Below are 18,117 nucleotides of genomic sequence, written 5' to 3' on the forward strand. Positions count from 1 at the left end.
ACTGGATTCCTGGATGGCATTCAGATACCAGATTGAAGGGTGCAGTCTGATAAGCTGAATAGAATAGAAATAGAACAGAATCAGATTGATGCAGGATGATGAACTACATGACTTAAAGAAAGGGCACTACATCTGCTCTTAATTGCCTTGGCAGGACTTATGATGAAAGATGGTCCAGCAAGAGGTCAGTCGAAATTTATTAAGTTCTTATTTAATAAGACCTTGACACGTGTCTGTGTGCTTACCAGCTGCTAGTGCAAATAAGTTACTTTTAGTTGCTAAGAAACTACCATAGCAGAATCTGTCTTGTTTGGTGGTATGTTAGTTACTGTGAGATCATAATGTTGACATATGTAGTATATCTAAAATGTATGCTTGAATAGTGACTGTGAGAATATTATTTTGTCCTGCTCCATTACTTTCAGCTGTAAATCCACTGACTTACTGTGTTTTTTCCTGTTTCCTTTTCTTCAGCTTTCAGCTCCCTTGTGTCCTCTCCATCTTCCAATACTATCTAAAGAGGGGGGAGAATTTTTTGTCTTTCTTTAACTGCACACATAGCCAAGTGTTGCGTGTGTGTCTGTGTGTGTAATGTTCTTTGTGCTTGAGTTTCTAGGCTGGTGTTAGTTTATTTGCAGATAAAAGGGGATTATGCCACAATGATAACATGTACCTGATTGTAACCAATGCCAAAAGATGCAGAATGAAGACTGACACTGTCAACTAAAATGACTCCACTATGTCTGTTCATTTGAGTTGATTACCATGGGCTGAATCCTCAGCTGTGACCAGGGAATGTTGAGCACAGCTGAATACGGAGCTGCAAAGGAATTGTTTATGGCTGCATACTCTTGGGGTTGTCTGCCATCCCCAGCATAGTTTAGAGCAGCTTCAAAGCCGCTCCAAACTGTGCCAGTTAATAACTGTCCTCTAGGGGCCATAATGTTGGCTGGGGATCAGTGTCACCCCCTGTAATTCTGAACAGGTTCACACTCCATCTATGCTGGTGTGGTGAGGAGTGGCTGGTATAGGGTCACCTATGCTGCTAAATGCCAGTTGTGGATTCTCTCCTGCACAGGAATCCTCATCTGCCTCTTTAGGGCAGGTTTAAATCCCCTTCATACTGGTGGAGTTTTAAAGTTGGGTGTACTTTAGTTTGCAATATCAGACTGTCTCTTGATAGTCAGAATGCTTAGTAGAACTAGTAGGTTTGTAAATGTTTGGAGATGGAGGGCTTTTGACACAGCTTTATTTATGAGGCTATTCCAAGCCACAAAGGGTGATATCAAAGAAGGTGCAAAGTCATGAGAGGGTAAAGAATGCCAAGAGAATTGTCATAAGAACATCTTGGATATACTGAATAGAGTCAGAGTGAACTCAGGAAGAGATGAAGACAGATGTAGTTGGGGAAGGAGTTAAGGAAGGCTTTGAAAGTAAAAGTAGATTGTACTTAAGCAAAAGAAAAAGAGAAGCTAGTTCAAATTCAAGCATCTGGAGGATGGGAATATGATCATGGCAATAGCCTTTTGGATGAACTAGAGAGAGGATTGCAGTATTTAAAGTACAAAGTTACAAGAATACATACTAAACTGTTTTCGTATTAGAGAGAAAAAAATAAACATAAGTTTTGGAGACATAGATGAAGAGGCAGGATGAGGCAAGGGCCAGGATATGAGAGTAGAATGAAAAGGAGAAAGGGATTAAAAAATAGATACATGTTGCAAGTCTGGGTGATGGGAAGGGTGAAAGTGGTGTCAGTAGTCATGCAGACGGTGCAGAAGGATTTTCTGGGTGGAAAGATAATTTTCGCCTTAGATGTGTTAAGTTTGAAGTGCTTGTAATACATCAAGAAGAAGATATACATCCAAATGAAGGAGTGAAATTAGCATCTTTCATTGAGGAGATTAGCAACCTTGTATTTCATGGCAATGGTTAAATATTCTGAGATTGGCTGAAATTGAGGGAGTGAATGGAACAAAATAAAACAGAATGGAGTGAGTGAAAGATTTGGATTGATTATATGTACTTCTTTGACTTCTTAACTTAAAACTATTGCAGCTTAGTTCATAATTATTGAATAAATAATGAACTGCTCAGGCTTCGATTCCAACCATTCAATAACAATATTTTAAAACACTTGTATTTTCTATATTAAACAGCAGCCACTTGCCACCAGAGGTCAGCATGATTTAAGGAAAAAAGCTAATAAAATTTGTTAGAACATTTAGAGAGTTTTTGGTGGGAAAATTAACAAGGTCATTTGTTTTATGAATTTGATTAATGTGATTACTTAACAAGTTTGAGATTAGGATTTATCCCTTTCACCCACAGTTTGAACATAATTTTCAGCAGTCAGATTACTTCAGACTATCCACAGTTTTGTAATCTTTTACTTTGATACTAACATCTTAAAATTTGTCTCTGCTCTTTTACTTCATGGTTTTCTTTAATTTTTTGCACAAAATGGAAGCAGTCTTGTTAAAATTTTGGTACTCTACTTTCAGGTTCATATGCACCAGTTTGATGATATCATGGTCTTGAGCAGCTCTGAATGCCTATGTTCATTTTTTCTGCTCGCTTCAGTAATAGTAGTAGTATATAGCTAGTAAATATTCTGAGGTGTGAGTAAATATATTCTGTATGACTACTTAGCATATTGCATCCATATTAGAACAGTTGAATCATTATGCTTCAAACAGGTTTTATTTTTATAATTTATACTTGCATTGCATTAACTCCTTGACCCTTCAAAACAAACCATTTGGATGTCAGTAAATTCTCTGATCCATTCCTATAGCCAAAGCACTCAGCCTGGAATCTCTGGCAGTCACTTTTTTCCCTTTGGTTAAAAAAACTGCTTTGGCGTGACTTAAGGTGTTCTATGTTACGTACTGTAGGAGTTTTTCAGCCATGTCCTTTAAACCTGAAGCATGTCCGTAGCAATCCCTTGGTGCATAGTCCATAAATCTTACCTGAAGTTATGCTGCTCTCTATGGAGTTTAGAGCTAAAAGTCACAGTAAGGGGTTATTTGATGCTCCAGTTCATTGGGGATGGAGGTAAAAGGAGTGAATAAGGGAAAGTTGGGTCAACGTGAATCGCTTGAGCAGTCAAAGTCTTAAATTTAAATCTGAAACTGTCTGAAAGGGGGATTTGGAAACTCCTTATGCAATATAAGATGATGCTCAGAGGATGTCTCCCTGGTGATTTGGAAGTCTGAGAGGCTGTTGGTACGATTTCTTATAGGAATAACTATAGGATTGGTAACTTAATTTTTTTTATATATCTGTGTCCTATTGGATGTTTTCCAGCATGGTGATGTATGTTAGGCTTAAAAATAAAACTATTTTGTAACTTTATCACTTTTGGTAAGCTATTTGTTATTGTAGTAGAAATTTAAGAAGGAAGATAAGCTGCTTAATGTGACTGTCTTCACAACACAATACTCTAGCAGAGGTTCAGCAACATAACCTGTGGCCCTGAATACTACATAAAAAGTAGGAGTTATATGTTGGCAGTGTAACTAATTTAATTGTCTTCTGAAAGTAAAATATAAAGCTCGTTTTGTTATAATTAATTTTTGGGTCAGCGAAAGCTGGCCATAATATCCTATTCCACAAAATGATAGAGTTCAGACTTCTGATAAAGGTGATTAAGTTCCTGGGTTTATGGGTAGTATAAGCTGAACTACTCAGATTTCCCTTTAGCATATGGTTCACAGGTGATTAATTGGTCTCTACATCATATTTTGGCAGGAGTTTTAGTGTTGTAATAAAAACAATACTGTTAATGGGAACAGGAGAAAATGAAGTAAATAACGTTTAGGATAAACCAAAGAGGAAGATGAATCTTTAGATGTTAACAAAAATCTCTTCAATTAGTCTTTAAATACTGCAAGTTATTTATATAATTCAGTACAATATATGAACTGTTGTAGAAAGGTCTTTCATTCTTTTTGCCATCATTTTGTTCTCCATTGTGGCCAGTAATACACACTTAAAGTAAATGAAAAATTGCCTTAATTTTCTATAAGTAGAACTGAAACTTGTAACATTTGATTTTGAAAAATGAATTCAAATTGCTGGCTTGTCTAATGGCAGAGATCAGGCTGATGGGCTCCTCCTGCATTTCACATTCCTAAAATAGTGTTGGAAGCTAGATTCATAGCATTCTTTGTACTCTTTTGTGTTAGTGATGTCAACTGCATCAGCAGGGGCAATTCAGGACCATGAATTCAAATCTTGACAATTAAATGAGAGAATGATTTTCAGTTGTTTTGTTCTTTAAAATGTATTATTTCTATGTGTGAAGTCTAAACAAATTAATGATTTGGGGTTTTAAACATTTAAAGAAGGATTGAGTGAATGGGGCTGACTCAAAATTAATAAAATAGAGAACCTTTTACTTTAGACACTCAGTAAAATAGTTTGCTGATATTTCCTAATGTCTCAGGACTGTCAGATGATTTAGATAAAATATGTAGGAATTTCAGTCCAGTTCCTAGTGGGAAAACGACCATCACAATAGACCCTAACTGGCACTCTAATTGGAAGTGCGAAGAATTCAGTGGACAAGAGAGATTCAGCTAAACTCTCAAGAGTGCAGGTAGCTCATCCAGATTCTTCGTGAGGTACATTTGTGGGTCTCAGTTCCTCTACCTTAATCTATGATTACCACTGTTGTCTAGCTAGAGTTACCCATCTTCACTGGAGATGTAAATTGTCAGTAAAATTTTTCTTTTTAGACTCTTAAAGATGAATTCCCTGCACACAATCCCCTCTGCCCCTTGGATCCATCCTGTTAGTCTTCATTAACTTCAGTAGAGCCTTTGGAGATATGATTTTTGTTGGGCTATGTGAATGAGTGAGATGCACAGACAGTGATGCTGCGATATGTTAGATGAAATAGCAGTATTATATTTGCGTATTTAGAGACCTTTTCCAGAATAATCTTAAATTATACAACAGTAAAATTAAATTGTCATATGATTCAACACATAGACATAAGGACATGTCCTTTATGTAAGCCTAATTTTAAAAGTCTAAACTTTGATTAAAAAGGAAAGCTAATTAAATAGAAATCAAAGCTATTCAAGCATAGTTTCTCTCAGGATATCTTTTATGACCCTGTTCTTTCCAGATCATTGATTCCTTACATTGACAACAGTGATACCTCCAAGACAATCCTGGTTATCTTGTAAACACAATCATTTAATTTTTATCTATACTAAAAATGTCCTCAGCTTCCTTTGTTTTGGCTACAAAAATGCAATTCAGTGTTTTGGCTCATACATTAAGCTATATTATTGGACTTGAACTATACAGTTTATTTATAATTTACAGAGCCAGATACCTTTTCCAGTCACTTCACATTTTCATGTTGAAATACAGTTCCAGACACCTTTATCTTCAGGCAGTTATGTTTACATATGCTACTAATACCCATTATTTTTTGAAGTACTCCAAGTTATCTGGCTTCTCCAATCCTTAAACTAGTCTTCCTGTCAGGGTCAATTTAATAGCTTCCCTTTTACTCTGGAGAAAATATCTGCCTTGCCCTTTCATTCCCCCCCCCCCCCCCTCGAAAAAATATATTAATTTTTGAGTGATTAAAGCCTGCTAGCTCTACCTTTGTCAACAACTTCTTCTAAATTCAGAAATGAAATAATCTTGTTTCACCTAGGCATATATTCTTTCACATAATATATATTGTTTGAATATTCATCTCAGTGGGAAAATGTTGGCAACCACTGCCCAGCCTGTAGTTATTCTGCATCTGTCTAGAGCAATAAAGGATTTAAGACTATCAATCCAGTATTAACATTAGGATTCTCCAAAATAAATTAAAATGAATTCCTTTAATATTTGCACTTTCCATGAAAATAATTAAGATTTCAAACACATCTGTGTTTTGATAATATACCAGTTTATCAACTTTATATCACATATTTTTAAGCAAAATCTGCTGTTTCTTGTCTTATTTCTTTTTTTCTTAGGAAGGCTCTTCTGCCTCTGGAAGTAAACGTTGGGTGTCCCAGTGGGCTAGTTTGGCTGCTAATCATACACGACATGACCAGGATGACATGAGGTTGGAGTCATCTGCACCGGCTCCTTTAGAAAACGGTAGGATAATTTGTTGTCGTATTAATTTCTGTAGCAAAGAGTGTGTGGAAGTGAAAGACTTAGTTACAGAACTAGACAAATAGTTTAAATATCACCAGTACTATAGATTCATCATCAGTTACATTTCTGCTAAGTCTTAAAAAAACAAAAACAAAAAAACAAAAAACCAACCTCATAATTATATTTAATTAGTCCTTATAGTAGGGCTGTTGATCAATCGCAGTTAACTCATGCGATTAACTGAAAAAAAAATCATGATTAATCTCAGTTTTAATTGCACTGTTAAACAATAGAATACCAATTGAAATGTATTTACTATTTTTGGATGTTTTTCTACGTTTTCAAATATATCAATTTAAATTACAACACAGACTACAAAGTGTACAGTGCTCACTTTATAATATTTTTATTACACTGTATGTGCACTGTAAAAATGGTAAACAAAATAAATAGTATTTTTCAATTCACCTCATACAAGTTCCTTAATACAATCTCTTTATCTTGAAAGTGCAACTTACAAATGTCGATCATTTTTTTGTTACATAACTGCACTCAAAAACAAAAAAATGTAAAACTTTAGAGCTTATAAGTCCACTCAGTCCTACTTCTTATTCAGCCAATTGCTAAGACAAACAAGTTTGTTTAAATTTACAGGAAATAATGCTGCCCTTTTCTTATTTCAAATGTCACCAGAAAGGGAGAACAGGCATTCACATGGCACTTTTGTAGCGAGTATTACAAGGTATTTATGTGCCAGATATCCTAAACATTTGTATGCCCCTTCATGCTTCAGCCAACATTCCAGAGGATGTGCTTCCATACTGATGACACTCGTTAAAAAAAGTGTTAATTAAACTTTGACTGAACTCCTTGGGGGAGAATAGTATGTCTCCTGCTCTGTTTTACCAGCATTCTGCCATTTATTTCATATTATAGCAGACCCAGCATATGTTGTTCGTTTTAAAAACACTTTCACTGCAGATTTGACAAAATTCAAAGAAGGTACCAATGTGATATTTTTAAAGATAGCTACAGCACTCAACCCAAGGTTTAAGAATCTGAAGTGCCTTCCAAAATCTGAGAGGGACAAGGTGTGGAGCATGCTTTCAGAAGTCTTAAAAGAGCAACACTCCAATACAGAAACTACAGAACGCGAACCACCAAACAAGAAAATCAACCTTCTGCTGGTGGCATCTGACTCAGATGATGAAAATGAACATGCATCAGACTGCACTATTTTGGATTATCAAGCAGAACCCGTCACCAGCATGGATGCCTGTCCTCTGGAATGGTGCTTGAAGCATGAAGGGACGTACGAATCTTTAGCGCATCTGGCATGTAAATGTCTTGCGACGCCAGCTACAACAGTGCTATGCAAACACCAGTTCTCATTTTCAGGTGACATTGTAAACAAGAAGCAGGCAGCATTGTCTCCTGCAAATGTAAACAAACTTGTTTGTCTGAGTGTGAGTGACTAGCTGAACAAGAAATAGGACGGAGTGCACTTGTAGGCTCTAAACTTTTACTGTTTTATTTTTTAATGCAATTTTTTTGGTACATAATTCTACATTTATATGTTCAACTTTCATGAAAATGACATTGCATTACAGTACTTGTATGAGGTGAATTGAAAAATACTATTTTTTTACAGTATAAATATTTGTAATAAAAATAAATATAAACTGAGTACAGTATACTTTGTATTCTGTGTTGTAATTGAAATCAATATATTTGAAAATGTAGAAAATATCCAGAAATATTTAAATAAATGGTATTCTATTGTTTAACAATGCGATTAATCACAATTCATTTGTTTAATTGCTTGACAGCCCTGCTTTATATTAATGATAAAATAGGCCGAATAGTATAGAAAAAAGGTTATTGGTACCTATATTGGGAAAATATAAAAGGAGACATTCAAAGATTCAGTTTGGGTAAGCTTGTCAGATCTTTTTATTAGTATATTTCCCTGTATATACCCCTTCCCACTGAGCTTTAGTGCACTGAACAGTAAACAGTCAACCTGAAACTTCAGCTGTACGGTCCAAATAAACATTCTAAGCATAATTTGATATTACTATCATCAGAACGCCTATGCAGTTGCCAAACCACATTATCCTGTCTCTTCTGAGTGGCAAGTGTTCAGGCTCCCTCCTTCTTTTATTAACAACTTTTCCAGACTTTTTTATTTGAAATATGCTGTTCCTCATGTTGTGCATTAAAACATATATTTGACTGTGAAGGAGGTGATCCCTTTGTTTACTTTTTCTCTTCTTTTCACCTTTATTTGTAAAAGTTCAATGCAGAACACAGGGTTGATTATTTAAACACGGATTCTTGAAAATCAAAGGTTCTAGTGCAAGGTTTATAAGGTTATAAATTTTAAATCCTGCCCAGGTTTCTTTTTGTTCTTTGTTTTATGGTGCTAGCACAATTGGGTCCTTGTCTATCACTAGAGCTCTTAAACGCTGTGATGATAATGATGTATTTAAATTCTTACTGTAAATATTACACATTTATATAGCTGTTTCTATCTTAAAGCATTACTATAAAATGGACTGAAAATCACAGGGCGATATAGTCTCACTGAGTTTTCTAACTATTGAAATGAGCATACTATTAATTGACTAGGAACTCATGAGCTACTACTCCAGTGCTTTATATTGCTGTCCTGCAACCAAGGCATGTCTCTTTTTTGTTTTGTTTTGTTTTGTGTTTTGTTTTGTTTTTTGTTCATGACACTGAAATGAATGTAATATCAAAATTCCACCCTAAAACCACGCTGCTTTCCTAAAACCACAGTATTCTCTTGCAATCATGTTGGCTGCAGTGCAGGGATAATGTCTTGGAGGAATTTTCTGCTGGACTAATTTAGGAGTTAGTGTGCATGACTTCGTTGTGAAAAATGGATGACTTTGTAATTCTTACCAATGATACAAAGTTAAAACTTTTTTAGTCTCAGATAACTACAGAAGCATATTAAAAATAGAAGTATTTAGCACCTGGCATTCTGCAACACACAGTACCAGCAACTAGCACATTTGCAAAGGGTAGTGTGCAGAGAGCTGTTACTGGAAATGCTGAGTAAAATGAATATTTCTCTCTACTTTTACTGTAGTTAATATTTATTGTAGAAATGTCTAAATATATATTCTTTGAGTGCTGTTCCCTATGAGTCCAGAAATTTTTCAGCATCCATTGACCCACATATACACAGTAGCTTCCCTCATATTCCAAGGGTAGAAGAGGATTGATGCCTCTCCAGTTCCTTCTTGCCGCTGAATGGCCTGAGTCGGAATCATGTCTTCCTTCACTCCATGCATTACCTGTAAAGTAAACTCATTGTAAATACTTTTATATTTTAGCTTAATAGTTATAGTTAGTATACCATTCGGGGGAAAGCCTCCCTGGTCCCAGAACTATGCACTTGCAGAAATGTCTGAGATTTTTTCCCTTCAGTGGTACCATAGGGATGGCTCAAGCATCGTCTATCGCCACACTGCATGCTGGTAAAAGGGAGCGGAGCTGTCCCTGACACACCCCAGTTCCTTCTTTCCGCCAGTGACAGTTGTCGGAGCAATCCAGACTTGTTAATTCAAGTGCTTTCCTCACTCCTTTCTGTATAAAGATCCTATTTGTTGTAGATTAGTGGTTTTAGTTATAGTTAGTTTAGACTATTTTAGTGCTAGGTTTCCATTTTTATGATTTTTTTTTTACCACTTTTTATCTTTTGGTACCAATATCAGTATCAGAATGATACTTCATTTGGTGGGATTTAAGTCCTTCTGAATCTGTGCAAAGCCCATACCGGTCAGCGGTCCACATCTGGCCACTTGAAATGTTTGGGGGAATCCCATGTTAGTAACAAATGTCACATTTGCAAAGATTCAAGCCCCACTCAAAAAAACCAGGGTGGGGAGGCTTATGTGCTTGCCTAAGGACACAGCACTTTGACCCCTGTTGGAATTAACACATGGAGAAATTGCCCCAAGTTTATCAACTTCGATACAGAGCGCTTCATTGGAGATGCCGGCTGGTCCTCAGGACTGTTCCCTCGTACTGAAGAAAAGGCTTAGGCCTTTCTCAAGTTCAGTTCCTCGCTGAACTTAGTCAGTCCTGAAGCCAGACAGCGGCAGACACTCAAAGTGTTCAGGGGAGAGAGACCCCGCTGGAATGCTTTGTCTCCCAAGAGAGGATTGTCTCCTCCAGAGTCTGTGCCAGGTCTGCCGAGGCCATCCCCTGAAAATTCTCAACTAGGAACAATTACCTGGCTAAGTGGAAGCACTTCTCCAGAATTGGACACACCTGGACTATCTTCTAGCTCTAAAACAGAGTTTGACTATTAGATCTATAAGGATCCATATGGCAGTTGTTTCAGCCTTCCACTTCTTGGTGGATAATAGATCCCTTTTCTCAAACCCCATTGTCACCTGATTCCCAAAGGGCTTGGTCAAATTATAGCCACATATACAAGACCCCATCCCTTGGGATCTGAACTTATTCTTAGCAAAATTGATAGGACCTCCCTTTGAGCCCCTGGCCACTTTTTCCCTCCTTCAACTTTCTATGAAGGTAGCATTTTTGGTGACTATTACCTCAGGCAAAAGGGTGGGCAAGTTGAGAACTCTGGTACAGTTTTATATAAGAATAAAATTTATATCCACTATCGTCCAAAATTTCTCATGAAAGTAGTCTTTAATTTCCATGTTAACCAAGCAATTTATTTGTCCACATTCTTTCCAAAACCCCATGCGCATAGGGATGAGGAAAAGCTTCACGCAGCTGTGAGAAGGGTTTTAGCTTTCTACCTGGAGTGGGCTAAATCTTATTAGAGCTTCTATTCAGTGGTTTGTAGCAATTGCAGACAGACATAAAGGCCAACCATATTCCACTCAGAGAATCTCATCCCAGATCTCTTAGTGCATTTGTTTATGCTAGCAACTAACTAATACAATCCCGCCAGCTAGAATGTTGACACATTCTACTAGAATGCAGGCAGCTTTTGCAGCTTTCTTGGTGCAAGTGCTGATCACAGACATTTGTAAAGCAGCAACCTATTCATCACTCCACACTTTTGCTTCTCATTATGGCATTTCCCGTCAGTCCAGTTTCAGATGGGTCATCTTACAATCATTCTTCAGGTAGGCTCCGAACCCACCTCCATGTATATTTGCTTGTGAGTCACCTACAGTGGAATAGATATGTTCAATCACTCAGAAAAGAAAGAAGGGTTACCTACCATTCTATAACTGTTCTTTGAGATGTGTTGCACGTGTGCATTCTGTGACCCGCCCACCTTCCCCTCTCTGTCAGAGTCTGTCCGGTATGAAGGAACTGAGGGAGGATCGGGCAGCTCTGCTTTTATACCAGCACGCAGTGGTGCGTAGCGACAGGGAACCACCTCAGTGGCTACCACTGAGGGCTTTGACATCTGTGCATGTGCACACCTAAATTGGAATGGACATGTGCAACACATCTTGAAGCACAACAGTTATGGAAAGGTAGGTAACTGGTTTTTTTTCACCCCAATAATCTTTATGGTAGGCTGTTACTATTCCAGGGTGAGCTGTACTTTTGATCCCTCACTCGGTTTCTCCGTGCACATCTTTTCCAAGTGATAGGCCTGCACCACCTGTACTTCTCTCAGGATGGAATCCTTTTAGACTGGGTCCCCAGGTCATGGCAGCCCTGTTCAAAACTACAATCTTAAGAAGGTCCAAATCGATTTTGACCCCTCCATCCAGGAGCCTGAGAGCAGTATGAAAGCTTATTGACAGAGAACAGCTTGTTCCAAACAGAGTACTGCTTATTTATCCACAGGAAAACAACAGAGGAAACAACAATGGCAATGAAAAAGCAAAACACCTATATGCATATTATCAGGGGCATCTCTAGCTTTTTTGCTGCCCCAAGCACGGCAGTCAGGCAGCCTTCGGCAGCATGCCTGCGGGAGGTCCACCGGTCCCACAGATTCAGCATACCTGCCACCAAATTGCCGCTGAATCCACGGGACCGGCGGACCTCCCACAGGCAAGCCGCCGAAGGCTGGCTGACTGCCACCCTCGCAGGGACCGGCAGGGCGCCCCCCACGGCTTTGCCGCCCCAGGCATGCGTTTGGAGCACTGGTGCCTGGAGCCGCCGCTGCATATTATCTTACCTAAACCTTTTCCTTATCTTTCAAGTTTAGGTTGTGCTGCCCCATGCCCTTGGCTAGGGAAGCCACTGGTCCAGTATTGAGAGGTTTGTCCCCTGTCCAATACAGGGACAAAATTGGATGAGGGATGCCATTTTTAAGAGCATGCTGCTCCACTCACCTCAGCTGGCATGGAGCGGTCCTAAAAATAGTGACCCCCATGCAGCGTGGCTTTGCATGCTCTGTGTGCGCAAGGTCATGCCAGCGAATGCGGACCCATGCTGTTCCCAGAAGTACTGGAATGTCTGCTATTCCAGAAACGTGTGAGTGGCCACCTTACCCTTGTCGAAGGCATTCCCCCCCACCCCCAGCATGGGGCTGAACAAGGTAGACTGTGGTCCTGCAGCCTCTACCTTTGTCTGACCCTTCAGTTAGTATCTCTTCCCAATCACAGACAGTCTTTTATCCATTTCAAAGTCCCTCTGTCCTGGGACACCTGAACCTGGTCAATCTCCCTGATTGGGATGGAGGCAGACTTCATTCATTATATTGTCTGTTTGAGAGACAGCAATTCGGACTGTCTACAGTCATTGTCTTTGGGTGCCTGCAGACCAAAACTAAGGTTGATTTAATCCTATGTTAACTTTTAGCCAGCAACACTTTGCTGTCTTGGTATTTTGCAAGTTGACTGCACTCTCCTTTTCCTCCTGTGTGACATTGTCTACCCTGGGCAAATGTGTTATATTAGAAACAGTATTTAATAGCACAACGTTGAATATGATTTTGCTCACAGAGTGGAAAGGGACATTTTAAAACATGTTAGTTGGTCATGGGAGGATCCCCAATAAATGGAGTCTTACATAAGTGAGGTGCTGATGGTTCTTATTCTCAGGTGGGCAGGGAAAGATGTTTAATGGAGGACTAAAGAATGTCTGAAACAGGACTTTGAGGACTCTGGGCTTCATAGAAAAAATATTTTTTCAATGTGGTTCCAGGCTGCAAGGCCAAATGACACACAGCCCTCAAAGTACATATTCCAGCCAGCAATTGAGTCACAGAGGATCTCTTTATTACACAAAACTGAGGGAAAAGGAGCTGGGGCAGATTCAGTCTTATCAGCTTGATGAAGCCACTATGCTTAGAGACATTGATTGCTTCTTTTTGCATTAAATGAAGTCAGCAAAAGAATTAAAATAGAGAATATTAGTGAGCTGTTGAACTTCCGTGTTGGACGTGTTCACTTTTTGTGACTAAAAGCAGTGGAAACAAGTGGAAATCTGACCATCTTCTGCAGAGCAATTTTGCATAGCATGTAGGACTGGAGGGAGTGGAAACCCTAGAACGCCCACACAATTAAAGTACTGGAGTGGTAGGTCCCATATTTCCTGGCATTATTCTCAGACTTACAGGGGTACATCTTTTTTGTTTTTCTTACTATTTTTTCTCTTTGGTTTTAAAAACATGTGCTACCAGCTTTGTGATCCTGCATGAGCCTAAAGACTGTAGCAGACTTCATGACACACACAGTTTAAACTTAATTAATTTGGAGTTTGGTAACAGCCATTTGAAGTTAGTAGACTCAAGAAGTACCAGATTGTTTCAGCAATGCAGCTTTACAATTAATCATTGTCCTGAGAAAAATAGATTTACTGTGCATTTACAACAGCCACAATATCATAACTTCTGTACTTGTTTGCAGTTATTGTAGCTGTGTCAGTCTCATGATATTAGAGAGAGACGCTTACACACAGTTTGGCAGCTTGTCTCATTCACAACAGAAGTTGATCCACCTTGTCTCTCTAATGACTTCTATAGTCTATTAAGAATCTGGGTCCTGCAGGGTACCAGTAACATAAACAAAAGTCCTTAAACATTTCATAGAATTAGAAATGTAAAGATGGAAAAAACCTGTTAGATCATCTAGACCAGGGGTGGGCAAACTTTTTGGTCCGAGGGCCTCATCTGGGTGGGGAAATTGTATGCAGGGCCATGAATGTAGGGCTGGGACAGGGGGTTGGGGTGCGGGAGGGAGTGCGTGGCGTGGGAGGGGGCTTTGGGCAGGGGCTTGGTGTGCAGGAGGAGTATGGGGTGCAGCAGGGCGTGCGGAGTGCGGGAGGCGGCTTGGCCGGGGGTTCGGAGTGCAGGAGGGGGTTTGGCAGGGGGTTGGGCTGCAGGAGGTGTGCGGGGTGCGGCAGGGGGTCCAGGGCAGGGGGTTGGGATGCAGGAGGGGGTGCGGAGTGCAGGGGGGGGACTCAGGGAAGGGAGTTGAGGTATAGGAGAGTGAAGCAGGGGATTCAAAGCCGGGGTTTAGGGAGCTCAGGGCAGGGGTTTGGGGTGCAGGGTACAGGAGAGGTTCAGGTTGTGGGCTCCGGCCCAGTGCCGCTTACCTCAAGCAGCTCCATAGTGGCAGCAGTAGGCAGCGGGGCTAAGGCAGGCTCCCTACCCGCACTGGCCCCGCGCCGCTCCCAGAAGTGGCCAGCATGTCCAGCAGTGGCTCCTGGGGGTGGAGCGGAGCATGCGGCTCTGCCGCATGCTGCCCTCGCCTGTGGGTACCACCTCTGAAGCTCCCATTGGCCACGGTTTCCTGTTCCCAGCCAGTGGGAGCTGTGGGGGACGGTGCTTGCAGGCAAGGGCAGTGCACAGAGCCCTTTGCTCTCCTCCTTCCCCAGGGGTCGCAGGGACATGGTGCCAGCCACTTCCAGGAGCGGTGTGGGGCCAGGGCAGGCAGGGAGCCTGCCTTAGCCCTGCTGCGCCACAGGGCTGGCAATCCCGCAGGCCAGTTTGAAAGCCCTGATGGGCCACATCTGACCTGCGGGACATAGTTTGCCCTTCCCGATCTAGACACAGTGGATCTCTAGCTTTTTCATTCTGCAGACCATTTCCACCAAGAGTGTCTCCCGTAGACCCACTTTCTTATCCATCACCCAAATCCTACTCTGCTTGAATTCAAATTGTTTAATTTTGTATACAGCTAGGAAATACTCGAGGCTACTGGTGGCCCATACTCAACAGTTTGAGAGCCACTTTTCTGGTCTTTAGATTTTCAACCTTGTGGTCATGAACACAAGGTGGTTCACAAGTGGGTGACTGTCCGGTCACAGCCAAAATTCGCCAGTTGTGGAAGGAAAATAAGCCCGTTTGTTAGCAAGCAGATACCAGGACCAAGAGAGAAGATCGCTCTCTCTCTTCTTATTCCTGCCCTACTCCCACTGTAGTTTTTCATCTTCCTTTGTCCAACCATGCAGAACACCAAGTTCCAGGGAAGATGCTGCTTAAAGATAATACATAGCTCTGTGCATTTGGTTGCTAGGGGATCCCTGTATGAAACCACACAAGAATTCCATTACTTTGACAGATGTTCATTTCATATCAGTGCTTTGATGTGTGCTACAAAGGCTTGTCACAGAGTGAAATATTCCCTTGTTTCTATCAGAACCTTCATGTGCCATACTGTAGCATAAAAGTATTTTTACTAATAGATAATATTTTTCTCCAGTATCTTAAAATGTCTGTTCTGTGACTAATAGATTGATGAAAGTAGTTGACTGGTTTAATAATCTATTGTCTCATGGTTTAGGAGGGGTTTAGGAGGACTTTTAAATGTCATTTCACAAAAGACAAAGTTCCAATTCTCTGTGCAATAGAAATAATGTAATCTGTTAATTACTTCTATGTAGCCTTAAGAATGCATGTTTCCATTAGCAGATTTGCTCTTCAGTCACTGATTTCCGAAAGGTTTTTTCATTCTGTTTTTAGATACTGATATCAGTGAATCTGGTGTTTCAGTTAGAAGTACTAGCTCAGCCACTTCTGTGACTAGCCAAGGTGAACGAAAGAGGAGAACACTTCCACAGCTTCCAAAAGAGGAAAAAGCCACTGAAAGTTCAAGAGCAAAGGTTACACCTCATCAGAGATCAGAGATAGGTGAAAAACAAGACACAGAACTTCAAGAGAAAGAAACTCCAACTCATGCATCCCAAAAAGAAATGCCACAAGATGCAGGTAGTAGGAGCATGGCTAAGGCAAATAGGACAATGAATGGCCTTACTTCTAAACCTGGTGGAGACAACAAAGTGTCTTCTCACCCCATTAGCTGCTCTTCTTTCAGTAAAGAGAAAAGTGAAATTGTCAGGGAAACTTCAGTTGTAAAGCTAGCTTTAGCTAAAATTCAACAGCAAGAGCAAAAGGAGCAGGCACATAGGACTTCAACTAAAGTGTCTTCAGCTAAACTTATTGCCAATCAAGTTGAGAAAGGTAGAGAGGAGACTCCTACTCTGCATAAAATGTTGGATAATCATCAAGAAAAAGCCCCAGGACATTCCACAAGTAAAGCAGAAATGAAGATTGTACAAAGTGAAGGGAAAAGAAAAAAAACAGAGGAAATTATAAAAGGCCAAACTCCAAAAGGATTTGGAGGAGAGAAGAAAGAATCTTCAAAACCGTTAGTGAGACAAGGCAGCTTTACTATAGATAAACCTAGCACAAATATACCTATAGAACTTATTCCTCATATCAATAAACAAACTGGATCTACTCCCCCTTCATTTGCTTTAACCTCCACAAACAGAATACGTGAGAGAAGTGATTCTGTGGACACTGATTCTAGTCTGGATACAACACTTATTTTAAAAGACACAGAAGCAGTAATGGCGTTCCTTGAAGCTAAATTACGAGAAGAAAACAAAACAGATGAAGGACCTGAAACTCCTAGCTATAACAGAGATAATTCTATATCACCTGAGTCAGATGTAGACACTGCTAGCACAATCAGTCTGGTTACTGGTGACACTGAAAGAAAAACCACTCAAAAGCGAAAGAGCTTTACTACCCTCTATAAAGATAGATGTTCCACTAGTTCTCCTTCCAAAGATGTTTTAAAATCTTCTTCTGCAACAAATGCTAGAGAAAAGATAGAAAAGAAAACTAAAAGCCGATCTTCAGATGCTGGTTCAAGAGCAGAGGGTCGTAAACTTGTGCAACCCAGTGGAAGAATGAGGCAACCTTCAGTAGATTTAACAGATGATGACCAAACATCTAGTGTACCTCATTCTGCCATATCTGATATCTTGTCTTCAGACCAAGAAACTTATTCTGGCAAATCACATGGAAGGGGTCATTTTACCTCTGCAGATGAACTCTTACATTCCAAAATGGAAGGCAGTAAGTCAGCTAAATCAAAGACCTCTCCTGTTACAACTGGGCAATCCAGTAAGTCAATCACTCTTCCAAGGCCTCGTCCCACGAGGACTTCTCTCTTGCGCAGAGCACGACTTGGTGAAGCCTCAGATAGCGAACTTGCTGATGCAGATAAAGCTTCAGTGGCATCTGAAGTGTCCACTACAAGTTCTACATCAAAGCCTCCCTCAGGAAGGAGAAATATCTCCAGAATTGACTTACTTGCCCAACCACGCAGAACTAGGCTCGGTTCTTTATCAGCACGTAGTGACTCTGAAGCCACAATAACTAGAAGCACTGCCTCATCTCGTACTGCAGAAGCCATCATTAGAAGTGGTGGAAGATTAACACCATCAGCAGATAGTAGTAAAGTTTCTGCTAGAACTAGAGCTAATAGCATTTCTCGACTTTCTGATTCTAAATCCAAATCATTGACCTCCGCCCATAATTCTCCATCAGGTATGTGAGATTATTTGGATTTAGTCTTTTTCACTACTTGATATTTTGTTTATTTTCTTGGGTTTTTCTCTTTTTATAAGTGTTAAACTAATAATGCTTTATTATGAAGTATTAACTCAAACTTTAGTAGAAGCAGTCCTCCTCTTTTCAGAAAGAAGCTCCATTAGTTATCGTTGCAGATATTTTTAAATTTAATACAAGAACAAGAGATTTTAATTCCTTAGCCATTT

At 40.0% G+C, this 18,117-nt stretch overlaps 1 protein-coding gene across 11 annotated transcripts in view; it reads left to right on the top strand.

The window, feature by feature from the left end:
* The window catches only part of CEP170 (centrosomal protein 170), a 198,888-nt gene that overhangs the window by 135,381 nt on the left and 45,390 nt on the right, over nucleotides 1-18,117 (top strand). For all 11 annotated transcript variants that reach the window (XM_039530488.1, XM_039530494.1, XM_039530491.1 and 8 more), the window contains 2 exons: nucleotides 5,994-6,120; nucleotides 16,010-17,887. In XM_039530488.1, coding sequence (XP_039386422.1) covers nucleotides 5,994-6,120; nucleotides 16,010-17,887 — 2,005 coding nt within the window. The remainder of the gene's footprint in view (nucleotides 1-5,993; nucleotides 6,121-16,009; nucleotides 17,888-18,117) is intronic.

This window comes from Mauremys reevesii, linkage group 3 (assembly GCF_016161935.1).
Source record: "Mauremys reevesii isolate NIE-2019 linkage group 3, ASM1616193v1, whole genome shotgun sequence".
In the NCBI taxonomy this organism is placed as follows: domain Eukaryota; kingdom Metazoa; phylum Chordata; order Testudines; family Geoemydidae; genus Mauremys; species Mauremys reevesii.